A 17,846-nucleotide genomic window follows, 5' to 3' on the forward strand; every position below is an offset into this window, starting at 1 on the left:
TTAAATTTAGTCTCTGAACTCGAGATAAGCATAACTTTTGATTTCTAACTTCAGATTAATCTGATTTCATATATTATCATTAGAGAACTTATACTTTCTATTTCTAATATAGTTTCATAACAAGATTTACATTTATTCAATTTGGTCCCAAATGTAACAAAGTTAGCAAACAAACTAAATTAATTTTACAATCTAGTCCTTTTCATAGTCTAAGCTTAAAATCTATCAATTTTAAGTTTAATTCTTCAAGAAATCAACAATGACAACTTTCTAAAATTTTAACAGTTTCAAATCTATAAAAATTACATGAAAAAGTACTTAATTACCTTGAATAATAGTTGGTCGACTATTGAGTTGGATGAAAGGGTTTTCTTTCTTTTGGAAGGTGGAACAATATGGAAGATGACAATCTTCCACTTTAGTTGTAATTTATATATAGATTAGCCTTAATTTTGTTTAATTAACCTTGTTTATTTAACTAATTAAGATATAATTAAACAAAACTTAATCATAATCAAGCCTAAGTGGATTATGCCATCATCAAGTAATCTTATTGAAAAATAGTTTAATTATCATTTTAGACCTTTGTTTAATTGCTATATAGGTCTCCAAGCCTTTCGTTAATTAAAACTCTATAGTGATTTGAATTTTACAATTTAATCCCTGAGTCTTAATTAACTATTAATTTGACAAAATACTCGACCAATCATGAATATATTTTTATACCAACTCTATAAATATTCATATGTAATATTTATGAGCTCAGTTTATGGAAATAGAGTTCCAAAATCGTATTTTCGGGTACCACTAAAAATTGAGTCATTACAAATACGCGGAGGTGTTTTAACAATACTAAAATCCAATTACGATATAGTTTTTTCTAAACATACTCCTACATGATTAAGTTTAAAAAAATTTATACAATAATAATAATATTTTAGTTTTATGACATTTTATTTTTAAAATATAATTAAATGTTATTTTACTAGTCTCATTTAATTAATCTAAAAATTTTATTGAGGAAAACAATTTCTCATACATTTTTACTTACTAAATAATTAACTAAATTAAATATTATTTATTATGAATTAATTTTACATAATTTTAACTAAATTACATAATATTTATTATTAATTATTTATATTCGCCAATGACCAATGAATGATGTCAAAGAGTAATTAGAATATTAGATAAAATTGCATAATATATTTATTTTATTGCTAATTTTATTAGTAACTATATTGTTGAATACTTTTTGAACTAACATATTACATATAATGATATAATTTTAAGTCTTGTTACTTGTTTAGGAAATTTTTCTCAAGTAATATTGATAATTTTATCTATACTATTAATAAAACCTCTAATTGAGTTGGTGTCACGGGTTAACCGAGTATCAACTCAGTTATAAAATGGCTAATATACCCTTTTATTAAATGACTATTGTTATTATTTTGATAGCCTTTTATCTGTTCATACTTTTATTTTTGTATAGTTTTAAAATAAAAAACTAAAATTAACATATCTAAAAATTGAACCCATATATAATTTATAAACAAATCTTTTACCACTACACCAATTATAATTCTTAAGTAAATTTAAAAAATTTAACATAAAATATTTTCTCACCATATTTGTGTATTTATACTATTATTTAAACTATTGACTGAGTTGATGTCACGAATTAACCATATATAAGCTTAGTTAGGGAAATTATGGAAATGACATTTCATAATCAAAATAAATTATATTATTCGAAAGTATTTTATTCTGTTCATTTAAAAAAACATACACATGGTGTGATTTGAATTCACACCAATTGAATCAATAAAATCTTAAATTTACCACTTAAATAAAGCTTCATTTTAATATGTTTTATACATTTTTATTTAATATGCACAATTTGTTATTTCCATTAGTTGTATATCTATACCATTAATAAAATCTCTAATTGAGTTGGTGTCAAAAATTAACCGGGTACCAGCCCAATTAAGAAATGGCTAATATACCATCTTATTTGTGAAGTAAGATATGAGTAAAAATTTGCACATAATGAGATTTGAACAAAGATCACTATGCATATAAAATTTTTTCTTTTACCATTTTTAAGCGACACGTTTCATTATTTATTGTATATTACTTTAAACACATATTTATATTTTAAATTCGTGATTTTCACATGCATACACGATAGAATTTCTAATAATAAATAATATTCTTTTCTAAGAAATCTAAACTTATGTGCTCGTATAAGTGCAACTTATCTTACCAAACCATAATTCAAAACCGGATTAGTTGAATGGAATACTGATCGGGGTACTAGTCCCGCTGACTGATAAGGAACAATTAAACATCGTTCTATTTTTTATTTTATTTTATGAATTTTTAATAATTAATGAGCCGATACAGGTCTGCAAACCTTGTACCAATCATGACATTGGAAAAGCCAAGCACGTCCAAGAGAATCCATTGTAATTGCAATTCCATTTCCAATTTCAGACTATAACGTAAATTATTGGTTGAGCCTTTTGGAGTTACTCGTATCATATCAGAAACCAGAAAAACACGATTTTCATTAGTAAAATAAAGGGGAGAAACTTGATCTATTGATACAATGGATTCTAAACTTCTAATACAAAGCTCATTTCTCCATGTCTTTGGAGAAACCTGATCTGATCTGATCAAAATAAAATACAAAGTGGACTATAAACAAAAATAATCCATATTCAGAAGTACCTAATATTAGTACCTACATACACAATTATTATCATTTTTTCTGCTTCATTCTCTCCAAAACAAAAATGATAGAAAACAAAGATGAAAATATAAAGCTTTAGCAGCAACAGCTAAACATGATATGGAATCTACTGCGAGTCATGGCGCAGCAATCCCCTTCTTCACCAGCATATCGTAGACTCTATCGATCTTGCTTGGTTCAATCTTGAACAAGCGATGAGCATCTGCTTTCTTACTAACATTTCCATTGAAGATCTCTTCTGAAATGATCTGTAGCATCCTTAGATAAAGTGGTGGAGGTAACCGAATCTCACTGCACAGCCGCTTCTCCTGCCACCAAACCATCAACAGTTTGGTTAATAGCTCCAATGAAAACTACAGTAAGGTATAAGAGTGCTTGCAGATTGCAAGCAAATTCCTGCCTCAAGGCTAGACCTGTCAATCGGATATATCGGGTTGATTTTAACTTGGGTAAATATGGGTTGGGGCAAATCAGGTTTTAAAAAATTTCACGTCATTTTCGGTTTGGGTTGTTTCGAGTTCAGGTCATTGGGGTTTGCTAATCAAGTTTTTCAGGCTGAATAGTTTTGGGTTTGTCATTCAAGTTTGACACATGAGTTCAGGTCATTCGGGTTTGGGACATTTTTGGATTGGATCATTCTGGATTTGGGTTGTTCTGAGTTTCGATAGTTGTCCTTTTATGAAACACAATAATTTATGAATGCAATTGTTTGAAACACAGCTTCAGATCCAGATGAAAATATAGAAATAAGGGATACAACATTCTTACAGTTTCAGAGAGTAACTGGGTTTCGGCGAAACCCATTATGTCCAAATCTTTAGCATAGCTTGAAGAAGCCTGTGCTGTTGGTCTTGAATTTGAGTCCTTGCCGACAGACTCAGAAGCCATGAATGAATTTGGGGCAGCCTGGCCACCTGGACCACCCTGGACTCCATCTTTTGCTCGGTGAGAACTCTCTTCAGCTTCCCTTTTCCTTTTTTGTTCAAGATATCGATCTGCTTCAGCTGATGTTCGACAACCAGCTGCTCGGGCTTCCTGCATATAGTTATTTCCCGTGACAACAATCGAAGACCATATTATGAAGATTACATATTTAAATGAGGTAGAACAAGTGGCCAAGCAGAATAGTGGGTTATAAATCAGCAATAGCATGAATAATACCTTGAGTTCTTCGATCCTTCTTAAAGTCCGGTGCTCGGCAATAACCGTCTGAAGCAGTTCGTCATGTTCTTCCTTTGAATGAAAACGCATGAAGACATCATAACGTCGGCAAAGTGCTCTCTCCTCGGGAGATAAGTCTTTCTCTATAGGATTAGGATATAACAAATTTCTTTCTAGTATGAAATCCTTTCTACGCTTCCTCTCATCCAACCTGACAGTAGATTTATTTTGAGTATGAGGTAGAGAAAAGCATTGCATAAAGGCAAATCAATTGAAACGGAACAGAATTTCCTAGACCTGAAAAGTAACGAGTCATAAGTCTTTCCCTGACCCCAAGACCTTTTCTATCCTATGAAATTTTATTCTGATATACTAATATGGACTTTACTTTTTTGCATCTTACACATTCACAAGGGTGGAATCAATTATCTCCAGCACAAATCAGATTACCAACTGCCTACCTCTTTGAATAGATACGTAACACTCGCAGCTTAAGCTCACGCTCTTCCTCAGTATCAGTGTCTTTAAATTCCATTTCAGCTAGTAACTGCTCGGCATCATTGTCGTACTCTGGATCGAACTCCTGCCTTTTGGCATTATAACCACTCAACTCAACTAAAGACGGACCTTCATTTCCCGAAGAATTTGGCTTCTTTCCCCCAAAATTTCTGTCAATTTGATGATCTAAAAGACAATAATAACAATGAACTAAATATTGGCATTTCAATATATTATGATTATGGCTCCATCCACACATAAACTTCCCTGGCAGATAATGAATGTCGATTTGAAGCAAGTGTCATAGGAATGTACATGTATGAAACTACATATGGCTTAGTGGCATCTGGGCTATATATTACTTACCTGTCAATTTCGACCCAAAGCTGAAAACTCGACTAGACTAATCTGAATCCAAAGCCAACCCAACCCAATTTGAATATAAAAAGTCTAACAACTGGAACCCGCTGAACTGGGATCCGAAAATGACCCAAACTAGAAATGACCTGACCCAAGTGTCAACTTGAAATGACTTGACTAGCAAACCTGAAAGAATCAAACCCAAAAAATCCAAATCCAATTGACCCAAAACAAACACAACTTGGACTTGACACGGAAACTAAAGCCACTCTGAACCCCCAGTTGAGATGTTTAATATTACTGGAATAATGATAGTAAAAGAGAACAAAGAAAAAGTAAAAAGATAACAGACCTTCCATTTTGACATTGCCATCTTTAACCTGGTTCATGTTCGATACTTTCACAACAGTTGCCGATGCTGTGCTGTTACTGCTAGAACGCGCCCCAGACTCTACATCTAAAGTTTTCAGAAACAAGGCAGAGAGCACGAGGATCACAGTGATTAGATTATCAGTGCCCACACTAAATAAATAAAGTATCTCCCAGCAGGGAAAAGAAAAGATATATCAATGCTCACCCGCATTTAAGCCAGACATTATTCGGCCACAATTACTGCCTTCAACTCTGGGTAAATCAATAAAATTCACATAAGAAATGGAACAGATGAACAAAGAGGATACATACAGAGAGGAGAATGGTGGTTATACTTGACTCTTGAAGGTGAAAAAGGGGATTCTTCTTTCACTGAAAGCTCCCCAAGCATAGTTCCTACAAAGCTCACGATAAGTTAATAATGATAAGAAATTTATTAACAACAGGCATCAATAATAATTAAGTTCACCGTTGTTATGTTCTCTAGAGAGAATTTTTCTACCATGTAAATGCAAGATAGTTTCAAGCGAAAAGGGAAAGAAAATGAATCCAAGGCTTACGACTCATAGCACTTACAAATTTCCCTTCACCAATATCACCAAATAAAAAGGGGGGGGGGGGGGTTGAAGACATATTTAAGATTATAAAAAGGAGAAAAACTGAAAACCGACAATAACCTTTCTTGTCCTCAGTATGCCCTTTAGCCATTGCAAGAAGCTCTTTTCTATTTTTTCCAACAACGTGAGACATATCCTTTGAAAAAATCAAGTTGTCAGATCTTTATTATATGCACAGAAAGGCACAACTAATAAGGGATTTGATAGTTCTTATACCGGAAGAGGGAAGAACGGGGACTTCATATAAACATTAGTATAGTGGTCAATGCACTTCTCCTTACTCTTTGTGCCCACATGCTCAGCTACTTCTGCCCAGTTTCCGAGGCCATACATTTCAATTCCCTACAATTAGAAAAAGATAAAATAAAACAAGATTGATTCTCTGATTATTTCACATTTATATGCTGTATGGAACAAATCAAGAAGGACCAAACATAACTTTCTTCACTGCTTTAACTTTGAGTATGAACATAGAAATACCTCTAGAAGCAAAATTTCATCATCTGCATTCCAGTCAGGACAGATAAGGGGAAAAGATAAGTTGTCCTGTTAATCAAAACTCTGTTGTCAGCACTGAATCATAACAAAAACAAAGGTACATAAACAGATATGAGATACAGAAACATGAGCAAAAATGAAGTTCATCAGAAGCTATACATTAACATAAACAACAAAAATGACAATTTAGTATGACATCAGGACAGGAAAAATTGTTTCCTCAAGGCTTTTACTAACCATGACCCTGTAAAGATGGCTGCTTTTATGAGGTGTAACCTCAGCTCCAACAGAAAAGCACTCTATACATAGGTCGAAATCAGGACAAATAGAACATTTGATACGGATTTTTCCTGTGATGTCCTTGTTGCAATAATTGCAGTGGTATAAAGCTCCTTTCCCTTCACTTGTTCCTTGACCTAGCTCCGAAAAGGATATAAGATCAGGAATAGATGGAAAAGGGTCAAAATAGCTCGCAAATGAACAAAGAGAATTGCCTTGTTCTGAAGAACCAAAAGTATTTAGAATACTTAGGGAGGATCAATCATTTTAAAATAATCACAAAATCACCAGCACCATACCATGGGCTCTAGAATCTTGATAACAGCTAATCATAATACTATGTATCTAACAACTTATTAGAACTTTTCCAAATGCAATATATGCATAGCCAATCTGCTTTAGATAGAATTATGGGTCAACTTTTAGCAACTATATCAAGGTCTACAGTAAAGATAGAATATAGCAAAACAGAATATCAACTTTTTTAAGTTTTAGGCAGCAAAGTCTCTACATTCAGAGGGTCTTTACCCTCTAGGTTCTAGAAAAGGTGATTTGCAAGGTTCCAAATATTTAACAATTCCTTTTTCTCATAAAAATAAAATGGCCACTGTTATCTCTTGAAACTGTTGCATTTGTAGCCAAAGACTTGTATCATAATACTAGAAAATGGCCCTTGACACACTCTCCATATGGCTCTGCTATAAATTTCCATTACTAGATGAAAACATTGATATTTTGGTTATCTTATTTTTATCAATTAATTGCATCATAGAAAAGAACTTTTCACTGCAAAATTCATTCTGAGAGGGTTGCATTTTGAAAATCGTAGAAAAGCACCTGAAGAAGAAGATTCTAAATTTTCTCCAGCAGAGGCATTCTTTTTTCTCCTTGATCTGCATAACAAGAAAGGGGTATTTAAATGAAGCAACCCAAAAAAGAGAATCATGAAAACCCCATTAACTGATTATATCACAATATAAAGGGAAAAAAAAAGAAGCTGTTAACCAGTTAATAGTTAATTATTACACAAACAAACGGAAGAAGATGTAAACAATCAAAAGGAAAACAAGACAACAATGATTCATCCTTTGCTATCATAATTCATTACAACAAGTGATGTTAGATTCTGAGTATGTAAAATTCACCATAAGAAAGAAACCTCAAAGTTAATGAACTAATAATCCAGTATGATTAAATGGCAGAGTAGATAATCAAATCTATTAAAATAGATAATACCCCTAATCATAGCCCCTGTTTATTTAATCACTTTATATTTCCCAAAATCATCACAATGAATTTGTTATACCGAGTTATGAGCATGCTAGAGCCCAAAAAAGGCTCAAACTCACAAGAGCTCAAGCATCCAACATCACCAACTGTTGACAAAGGCAGCAAACCACCTGGCACAACAAGTAGCTGACAGAGATCAACTACCTTGTCAGAAAATGACTCCAAGCAACCAACAGTTATATGGCTGACAAACTGATCACTAGGCACACCAGGACGCCAACACGGCCAGTTGGACAGCCAATAAGCATGCTTCATGCAGCCCTTCGAACAGTTCAAAGACTAAGCGTAAATACCTAAAGTACGACTAGACTTCTCTCTCTACACTCTCATGTCATTATCGTGCTTAAGCTCATACTTCCGTTTCCATCTGATAACACCCTTTAGTAACTTGAGAATTGAGCATTATGGAGCATAAGCTTCGGCGCTCTATCTCACGTTAGGAACCCATATTCTCTAAGCCCCGCTTACCTTCCTCGAAGAGTACCGTCAAGGTCAGTCAATCACCAAAAGAGCATCAACAGTATTATTGCACATAAGTGAACATTTTACAAACAGGTCCTAGTGTTCTTTCTACTAACTAAAAAAAAGGAGAAACTGAAAATGCAAAAGTTCGAACTCGAACCAACAGTTCTAATTTCTGAAAATAATCTTAGCCCTTCACCATGCATGCAGATTTCTGAATGACAAGTTCTTTCTTAAAAAAAAAAAAAACATACAAGTTAACATAATAATTCTTCAAAATGAGGAAATTAAAGAAAGAAATGATGACTAACCTCTGGGTAGGATCCTCATCAGCAGAATGAAAATTCCCGCGAGAACGACCCATTGAAAATTTGAAGTACTGAACCCTAGTTTCTCAATGAAGTAAGGAACTTTGACAAAGACCTTTCGGTAAGGAAAAGCAGCTTACAGAAAAAAAAGTTAATGAATTTGATGGGTTTAGCTGAAATTCGTAAAATTCCCAGAAATTTTGAATCTTTATGAGGATTGGGAATTGAACGAATTCAGTTGTTTGTTTATACTAATAATTATAATAATTATTTTACTGTATCTGCAATTAAGCATATTGTTTGGCAGTTCGATTTATATACTGCCAATTCCAAACAGCTTTTTTCGTGTTTTTCTTTCTTAAATTCATTTCTGAAACAAAACCCTTTTATTTATTTTTTCTTTAAAAATATTAATTACCATTTGAGCCTTGAATTTTACAAATATTTTTATTGTTTTGGTACTTAAAATTTTATTTATCTTGTTACTTAAATATCTCATTTTATCTTAAAATTATCAACATCTAATAAAAATATATTATGTTTCAGATTTTTAAATAAACTGGAAAAACTTTAAATATTAAAATAAAAATATATATAATTCAAAAGTAAATAGCGAATTAATCCTTAATAGTAAAAGAGACTTGCTCCGGTTGGCTCTAGGTTTTAATTAATTAATTAATTATTATTTCCTTTTTAATTACATATTGAATGGCAATTGACATTTTATTTTCATTTTTCCTATTATCTTCTATCTAAAGATGATCTGCTCCTATCAAGTGTACGAGAGTACAAATTAAAATTGCGTCCAAAAGATGGGAAAAATGTCATGAGACTAATACTAAAGAGAGGATTAATGTCTTTTCTATTTAATAATAGTAATAATCGAAATAAGATTAGATGTTAACTTGCTATAGTATAGTTCTGGTAAACTTATAGTTTTACTCAAGGGTTTATTTTTTGGTGAGAAATTTTTGAAGTGTTGTTTGTTATATAATTAATCGGTTTTTTAATAATTGAAAGTATTGTATTTTAATGAAAATTTTGTTTGTTACATTCTCCCAAAAGTAGGGGTGAAGCCAAAAAAAATTTTTAGAGGGACCGGATAAAATTTTAATTTTTTATAGTTTATATCTTTATAATTTGTAAAAAATTAAATCGAATTTTTATAATTTTAGGGAGGCCAAAGTGAAATTTTACCTTTACTAATTTAAAATTTTTAAAAAAATCTAAGAGCCTAAAATGTAATTTTATATTTTAGGGGGTCAGGGCCCATGCCTGCCTCCTGGTTACGCCCCTGCCCAAAAGTTAATGTATCATAAATAGTTGCCCGAAATTAAGTTTAAAATATTTTAGTTGGTCAACCTACAAAATTCAAGAGAAAGAAATTAACATCTTGCATGTAATTTAAGTGGTCAACCTACAAAAATTAAAGAGAGAAAAATCAACATCTTGCATATAATTTAAGTGGTGTTGTAGTTGCAAGTGTTTTATATAAACATCATGTTAATGGTTCAAGTTCTTTCACATATAGGTGAGCTCCACAATTATACATGCATATTAATACTTTTCACTTGAATCTTGCAGTTCCATCAATCCAAATTCTACGAGCTCTATGAACCAAGTCCCATCAAATAGTTGTAGGATATGACCTCATGGCAGTAAGAGATTACGCAATAAATTTACATCAACATTCGACAAAAGAGTCCTATATATAGCGTATTTAGACCTATTTAGGGGTCTCTAAAATGTAAAATTATTGTTTAAGCTCTTAAAAATTTTAAATATTTTAAATTAGTAAAGGTAAAATTATACTTAGTCCCTAAAATTATAAAAATCTAATTTAATCTTTTAAAAATTATAAAGATATAAGGTATAAAAATTAAAATTTCATATGGCTCCCATAAAAATTGTTTTGGCTTCACCTCTGATATCAACCAATGTTCAACATAAAAATTTTAAAGAGTAAATTGCACATAACATCATTAAATTATTAATAAGTTTATATTTTAATTATTTAATTTTAAAAGGTTACAAAATATTAATAATTTATTTAAAATTTTCATTTAAGTCATTGAACTATTCAAAAGTTTTTATTTAAGTCCCTTAGCTATTAATTTTTTTTAAAAAAAAAAAGAAAAACAACATGGCCAACAAGCTTTGAGCGACGATTCGACGATCAATATGGTGGATCAATGTCCATCAATAAGTAGAAGAATATACCTTAAATTCAAATTAATCTAATCGTTAGCGTTGGAGATTGGAAAAGAAAATTATTTGGATTTTGGCTCGCAGATTCATGACATTTAAAGATGTTCAATGAAAAAAATTAAAATAGAAGAGAAGGGGAATGAGAGCTTTTGATTAGGGCAAAGAATGTGAATAGAGAAGCCATAGAATATCAATTTTAACAGTTGGGTGACTTAAATGAAAACATTCAAATAGTTTAGAGACAATTTTGTAACTTTTTGAAACCAAGCAACCAAAACATAAACTTACTAATAGTTTAGTTGCCTTAGGTGTAGTTTACCCTATTTTTAAAGATTAAAAGAAATTAGCCATTTCAGGTAAATAGAATAATCAAAAGTGTCTATGAAGTTTCTGTACTCTTTGAAAATTTAGAATTTAGTTCTTATACTTTCATTTTCAAGAATTTAATACTGTTATTTTTTAAATTTCAAAATTCAGGTATAAATGTTAACACTGTTAATTTTTTTGTTAAATTCAAATTCATTACAACGTCATTTATTTAATTACATGGCTATCGAGTGAGTATTTTTTATTTCGAAATGTCACACCAACAAATTTAACAGTGTTAGTAGTTGGATTAAATTTTAAAATATGAAAAGTAAAGTGACTAAATTCCTAAAAATAAAAGTACATGGATTAAATTCTAAATTTTTGTAAAGTACATGGACTTATATGACAAATTTTAATTTATTTTCTTTTCTTATTAACAACACGACCACCAACATGTAACGGAAGAAGATGAGTGAACTATGAAGACCCATTTAAAGCTAAAAAAACCTAATGTGATTAATGAATGAAGATTTTGATGATTTTTTCCTAGATTACAATAATCAAACTCTCTTTAGTGATAGAATCCAAATTGACCCTATAAATAAGTGGCAAAGGGTCTAGTCCTAGTTGCGGGGGTTAACAACTAAATCAAGCATTTCTTCTTCTTTTTCAATCTTTTTACAAATGGAAAAGAAATTGAATGGTGTGTTTTGGTGTGTTGGGGTATTAGGGTTAGTGACAGTGGTTTTAACAGTGCATGCAATCACATGCGAAGAAGCCGTACAAACACTGATGCCATGCGGGGCATACTTGACGACCCCTGCACCCTCACCCACCCTCGCTTGTTGTCAAGCCGTGGCTAGCGTTAATGCATCGGTCAGCACCACTCAGTCACGTAGGGATCTGTGCGAATGTTTCAAAAAGAAGGCCCTAGTTTATGGGGTTGATCCTTAGAAAGCCAAGCAACTTCCTGGTTTGTGTGCTGCTCAAGTTCCTTTTCAGTGTGATCCATCAGTCGATTGTCAGCAGTACGTCGTATTTTTTATTATTTATATACTAGGGTTTATACTTTATCATATGCTATAATTGATAAAAGTATCATAGACGTTCTTGTATTAGGAGTTAAATTGCATTCTGCTCTTGCTACTAAAAGAATGGGCAAGTACCTTAGATCAAAGAACTAATTGGTCTTTCTATTAAAAACTCCATCAATTTCTACTATTAAGTGATGATGTGTCACTATACTTGGTTGCTTGAATTAGTCTCCTCATGTAAGCATGAAGTACATGTGGCACATTATGTGTCGCTATTTGAAGGGGTGAAGCCAGAACAAATTTTTAGGGGGCCGAACGAAATTTTAATTTTTTATAATCTATATCTTTATAATTTTTAAAGGATTAAATTAAATTTTTATAATTTTAAGGGGTCAAAGTACAATTTTACCTTTACTAATTTAAAATTTTAAAAAAATTCAATGGCTTAAATAGAAATTTTTCATTTTTGGGGGGGTCAGGGCCCCTGCCAACCACCCTGTATTAGCCTTTGGCTATTTGGTTGCTTTGTCAGAATGACTGGTTTGCTCTTTTAATTAACATATAAATACTAATTTATCCTTTCTTAGTAGAGATAGTAAAATACAATCTGACTTCTAATACAGAAGTCTCCATATTATTCTTTTATCAATATTACACATGATTAGTCAACCAGATAATAACTTACTTAGAAAATAAAGTTATATGAATTTACTTTTAAAAACTAATTATCATTTAATTCACTAAAATCAATAAAATTACATTTTATTTTCATCGTTCCATTTTTTCAATGCTTGTTTGAACTGAATTATATAAGCAGGCTAACTTTCTCTCCTTTTAAACATGCAGCGTCCTATAGGCATAGGCAATGGAGTTACAAGGCATTCCACCCCCCAAGAATAAACAGAAGAGCAAGCATCAATAACTTCAGAAAGGAATTCATTAACTTTGTGTTGCGGAGGACTTTCGTTTCTTGTTTATCTGATATGAGATATTTATGAACAATAAAAAGAATTATCCTTTTTTGAAAAATGTTATGATATTTTAGCGCTAAAAATATAGACTTCAAAATTTTATAATATGCATAAATTGTCTCAATAATATAAGATATTTTCATTTTTAGGTTACATCGCATCCGCATTATCTGTCCATAAATTGATATTGTCATTTCACGTGTCTCTAAAAATTTGTTATTCAAAGGTACGCCTCCTTGACCTTTAGCTTAGGAGCTCCTCATTTGCGAGTCAACAATACAGCACCTATAACACGGGCAGGTTTATGGTCAAAAATAGAATTTTATTCATGATTATGATATGTCATTAAAAACAAATCAAGATTAAAAATAAAGTTATCTTGATTATTTTAAATTTTTTAATGATATATTATCATACAATTTATTAATAATTTATAAAATTATATATTATTAATACATAAAATTTAAACTTATAAAGCATTTTCTTGTATTGCATATATAATTAGGTTAAAATATAATAATATTATAGTTTATCAACAATTGTTTAGTGAAGTGGTAATGTATATTACATTTTAAAGATTTTAAAATAGACAACCATGAACTCCAATAATCACTTATTAATATCAAAAAATAATACTATATAATTTGTATACCCTGATCAAATGTATAAATCCAGAGGCTATGTAATATAATTCTTTCGAGGCCGTACATATAAATTTATTGAGTTTTATTTAGGCTAAAATTTGACACTTAAATTTTATTTTAATTTAATATAATTTATATATATATTATTTTATAATATTATTAGTGTATTCAAATTATTAACACCATTAGTTATTTTTATTAAAGTCCTGGCATGAGATTTTTCTACTAAGTAATTGGTTGACGTGTGTTAGACCATAACAAAATCAGCTGAAGCCCAAATGCATAAAGAGTAGTTCAACCCAAAATGAACTCAAGCCTAAAAAACAAAAGAGCAAAACTAGTTCAAAAACTTTGACAAACATATTGTAATGGTCATAATGCAGCGGTCAGATTCTAACAACCATATTGTAACAGTTAGATTTTTGCATTACGAATATTCCCCCACTAATGCAAAAGAATTGAAAATTTTTGTAAATATGGAAAAAGATAAAATGTGAGAAGAGCAAGAACGAAATTACTCGCTTAGACACTAGCATCTTGTGGATTTGAACTAGTACATAGTGAAATGAGTGATTCTTCTCTTTAACAAGTGAACAAATCTTGAACTTGTTAAAATAGGGGTTAACTCATGAAAAACAATTAATCTCAAGTCCAATTGATGTTTCGTGATAAAGTGTAACACCCTTAACCTGTATCCATCGCCGGAATAGAGTTACGGAGCATTACTGGACTTATATCACAATCGAACATACATTTCTCATACAATTATTAATTTCAAATACAAGTCATTCACAATCATTCATCAAGTCCCTAATACAAGCCTACGAGGCCCAAGACATGCTTTAGAAGTGGTTCGGGACTAAACTGATATCTCAAGAAATTTTTGGAACACTTAGAAAATTTTACAAAATACAGGGGACACACACTCGTATGGCCCGGCTGTGTTGCTCACACAACCAAAGACACGCCCGTGTCACAGGCCGTGTGGACATTCGAAATGGGATCACATGGTTGTGTCCCAGCCCGTGTCCAACCCCGTGTAACTCTTTGACTTGGATCACACGGCCAACCACACACCCGTGTGCCTTTCGAAATGGCCTCACACGTCTGTCTGCTAGGCCGTGTGCTAGGCCGTGCCAAACCTATAGGGTATACTGACTTATGCCACATGACCAAGTCACACACTTGTGTGCTGGTCCGTGTGGAGCATACTGACTTAATTTCTAATTAAACACTAGGGGACACACGGCCATATCACCTGACCATGTGTCACACACGGCTGAGACACACATCCGTGTCTTTGCCCGTATGGACAAAAATAAACTATTTACCAAGCCATCTTTCTCACCCAAAATGCATTCACCGACACCAAACCAAAAGGCATATAATATGGCATAAATAGGCATTCACACCAATCTCAACCAAGCCTAATTCATGCTATTTCAATACCAAGAACAATATAAATTATCACATCATATTTTGCAAATTTAAATCATACCAAATTCACATTTACAAATCACTTAACTAGTTGATTTCATATATGCACTTTCTTACCTCAAATCACATGCATACCAAATCTCCAAATTTCAACCATATGGTACTTAAATTACTAATTCATAATAAAACATCATATAGCTAATACCAACCACATAACAAAAGTCATTTGCACCTATATATATATATACATCATCAAGCATACCAAAACAAACCACCTTATATGGCTATACACATAACAAACATTTATCATTTACAAGCCAACTCAAATGGCTAAGTCCATTACCAAACTATATACCAAAATGACCATAAATCCTATACATGCCATTTAACCAAATACATAAGTTCAAAAGTACCAAAGTGATAGCTTGATAGTGTGATGAGATCTCCGACTATTCCCAAATCTGAGCAAGCTTCGATAACACCATAAAACATGAAAAAGTAAACAAAGTAAGCTATAAAGCTTAGTAAGCTCGTATAGTAATAAAATCAACTTACCATATATACACAATTTAAGCAATTTAAACAAATCATAATATAACTCATATTGATCCACAAACCTATCACATATTCATTCACAATGTTAGGTATGAAATTCACAAGTTTCTTCGATTCAATGCTTATACGGTTCATGGACATACCTGTATCATCTCGTTTCAATCTCATACTCATCCATATATTTGATATACCCGTTGAACCATTTGGAATAATATCAGATACTCGGGAATCTCGCACCCTAAGTGCCAATACATAGCTGAAGCTATCTCAATCTCATATCTCATATAATGCTCACTCTCGAGCTATCAACGGGTCTGCTCACACGAGCTGATGATCATGACGTAGCTACATGGTGCTGCTCACACAAGCTAACGAGAATCCGCAACACATGTCAGATACTCAGCCACTGGTAGGACGTACGGACCAGCACCCAAATATATAACTCCTAATGACATGTCATTCGTGTTCTAATTTATTCCTAAGGTTCAACCGGGATTTCACATTGCCGAATCTTTGTCGAATGTATCTGTAAGATCGTATTCACAATTAATTCAATAATAAAGCATTTAAAATATAATTATAATAATGCTTATTAATATACAAACTTACCTCAATTACAAAAATGACGAAACGAATCAACTAATCTAATACTTTGTTTTTCCCTCGATCTAGATCAGAACTTTGTTTTTCTTGATCTATGTAATATCAAATTTAACTTATTCAATTAACATTCTATTAAATTTAACCCAAAATGCATATTATGGCAACTTTACTCTTTTGCCCCTAATATTTCAGCTTTTTTACAATTTAGTCCTTAGCTCATAAAATACAAATTCATACGATTAAGTCCTTACCCATGCTAGTCGAATTTCCCTTATTACTATAGCAGCCCATATTTTTCATTTATTTCACATTTTTACCACAAAATTTCCACATTTCTCAATTTAATCCCTAATTGACAATTTTACCAAAAATCACTTTACAAATGTTGTTTATCTAACAACAACCATACATTTTCTATCATTAAACATCAAAATACACACATATTCATCAATGGAAAAACTTTAAACCTTTAACAATTTTGAAAATTAGTCCCTAGGCTAGCTAGATTAAGTTACAACGACTCCGAAAACATAGATACAATTAAAAACTGAGTCAAAAATTACTTACATGCACTACCCCAAGCTAGCCAAATGTTCAAAATCTAAATGGTGGTATTTTCTCCTTAGAAAATTGGAAAGAGGAAGAAGATGGACACAAATTGAATTTTTTGTTTTACTTATTTTAGTTTTTTTTACTAATTTACTAATATGACCTTAAGTAATCACACTAATGGTGCCCATAAATGTCCATTACCATTATTATTGGTTTAATTACCATTTAAGGCCATACATATTAAAAATCCATAGCAATTTGATACCTTTTTCTTACAGACCTCAAATTTTGCATTGTATGCAATTTAGTTCTTTTTATCAAATTAAGCATTCAAACAATAAAATTTCTTAACGAAATTTTTAAACAATCATACTATCATGCTATAGACATTAAAATGATAAAATAAATATTTTGACCTTGGATGTATAGTCTCAAAACCACTGTTCTGATTTGATTAAAAATGGGTTGTTACATAGATCAACAAGTTTTAGCCAATACACATCAAGATGCTAGTAAGTGCTCTAGAAAAACTGCCCAATGTCCTTCATAGAAGGTGGCTAGTTATTTGTAGCGTGTAAAATGATTTGCGATTTTTGAAAGTATGCACGTCGGTTTAAGTAATAAAGTGATGTGTGAGTATTGTTCCCACGAGGACCAGATTGAGGCACAAAATTGGTCAACTTATTGTAATATGGTTAATGTTATAACAGGACTGACGAATAAGATGCTATGGTAAACTAAGGTATGTATGCAGTGATAATTCAAAGGAATGATGATGTTATGTAGTGATAATTCAAAGGAATGATGATGTATGCGATAGATGGAATTGATGAATAATTGGAAATGCTATAGAAAAAGTGAGAGCAGAAATGTAATGACAATAATGAGAGTGATTATCCGAATAGAATGTAAATAAAGAAATAAACAATT

At 31.6% G+C, this 17,846-nt stretch overlaps 1 protein-coding gene and 1 long non-coding RNA gene across 2 annotated transcripts; one reads left to right on the forward strand and one right to left on the reverse strand.

The window, feature by feature from the left end:
- Window positions 1-2,569: 2,569 nt before the first annotated feature.
- LOC108457493 (transcriptional adapter ADA2b) lies at window positions 2,570-8,974 on the reverse strand. Its single transcript, XM_017756596.2, has 13 exons — window positions 8,607-8,974; window positions 7,381-7,436; window positions 6,502-6,680; window positions 6,247-6,312; window positions 5,983-6,108; window positions 5,827-5,902; window positions 5,485-5,545; window positions 5,355-5,401; window positions 5,130-5,234; window positions 4,381-4,603; window positions 3,920-4,130; window positions 3,527-3,793; window positions 2,570-3,066 (listed from the first exon to the last, which is right to left on the reverse strand). The coding sequence occupies exons 1-13, from the start codon at window positions 8,657-8,659 to the stop codon at window positions 2,875-2,877; spliced, it is 1,662 nt and encodes a 553-aa protein (XP_017612085.1). The 5' UTR covers window positions 8,660-8,974; the 3' UTR covers window positions 2,570-2,874.
- Window positions 8,975-11,748: 2,774 nt separating this feature from the next.
- Window positions 11,749-13,232, forward strand: LOC128280550 (uncharacterized). The gene is made up of 2 exons (XR_008270644.1): window positions 11,749-12,148; window positions 13,001-13,232. It is a non-coding gene; the product is annotated as an uncharacterized LOC128280550 (long non-coding RNA).
- The last annotated feature ends 4,614 nt before the right edge of the window (window positions 13,233-17,846 follow it).

The sequence above is a fragment of the Gossypium arboreum genome, chromosome 9 (assembly GCF_025698485.1).
Source record: "Gossypium arboreum isolate Shixiya-1 chromosome 9, ASM2569848v2, whole genome shotgun sequence".
NCBI classification, from domain to species: Eukaryota; Viridiplantae; Streptophyta; class Magnoliopsida; order Malvales; family Malvaceae; genus Gossypium; species Gossypium arboreum.

Bases quoted from the DNA above. Each gene is read 5' to 3' on its own strand.
- LOC108457493 (XM_017756596.2), bottom strand. From the start codon at position 8,659: ATGGGTCGTTCTCGCGGGAATTTTCATTCTGCTGATGAGGATCCTACC. The intron at 6,313-6,501 runs GTTAGTAAAAGC...TTTGATTAACAG, and splicing joins GCCATCTTTACAGGGTCATG to GACAACTTATCTTTTCCCCT. The intron at 4,131-4,380 runs GTAGGCAGTTGG...ATCTACTGTCAG, and splicing joins TTACGTATCTATTCAAAGAG to GTTGGATGAGAGGAAGCGTA.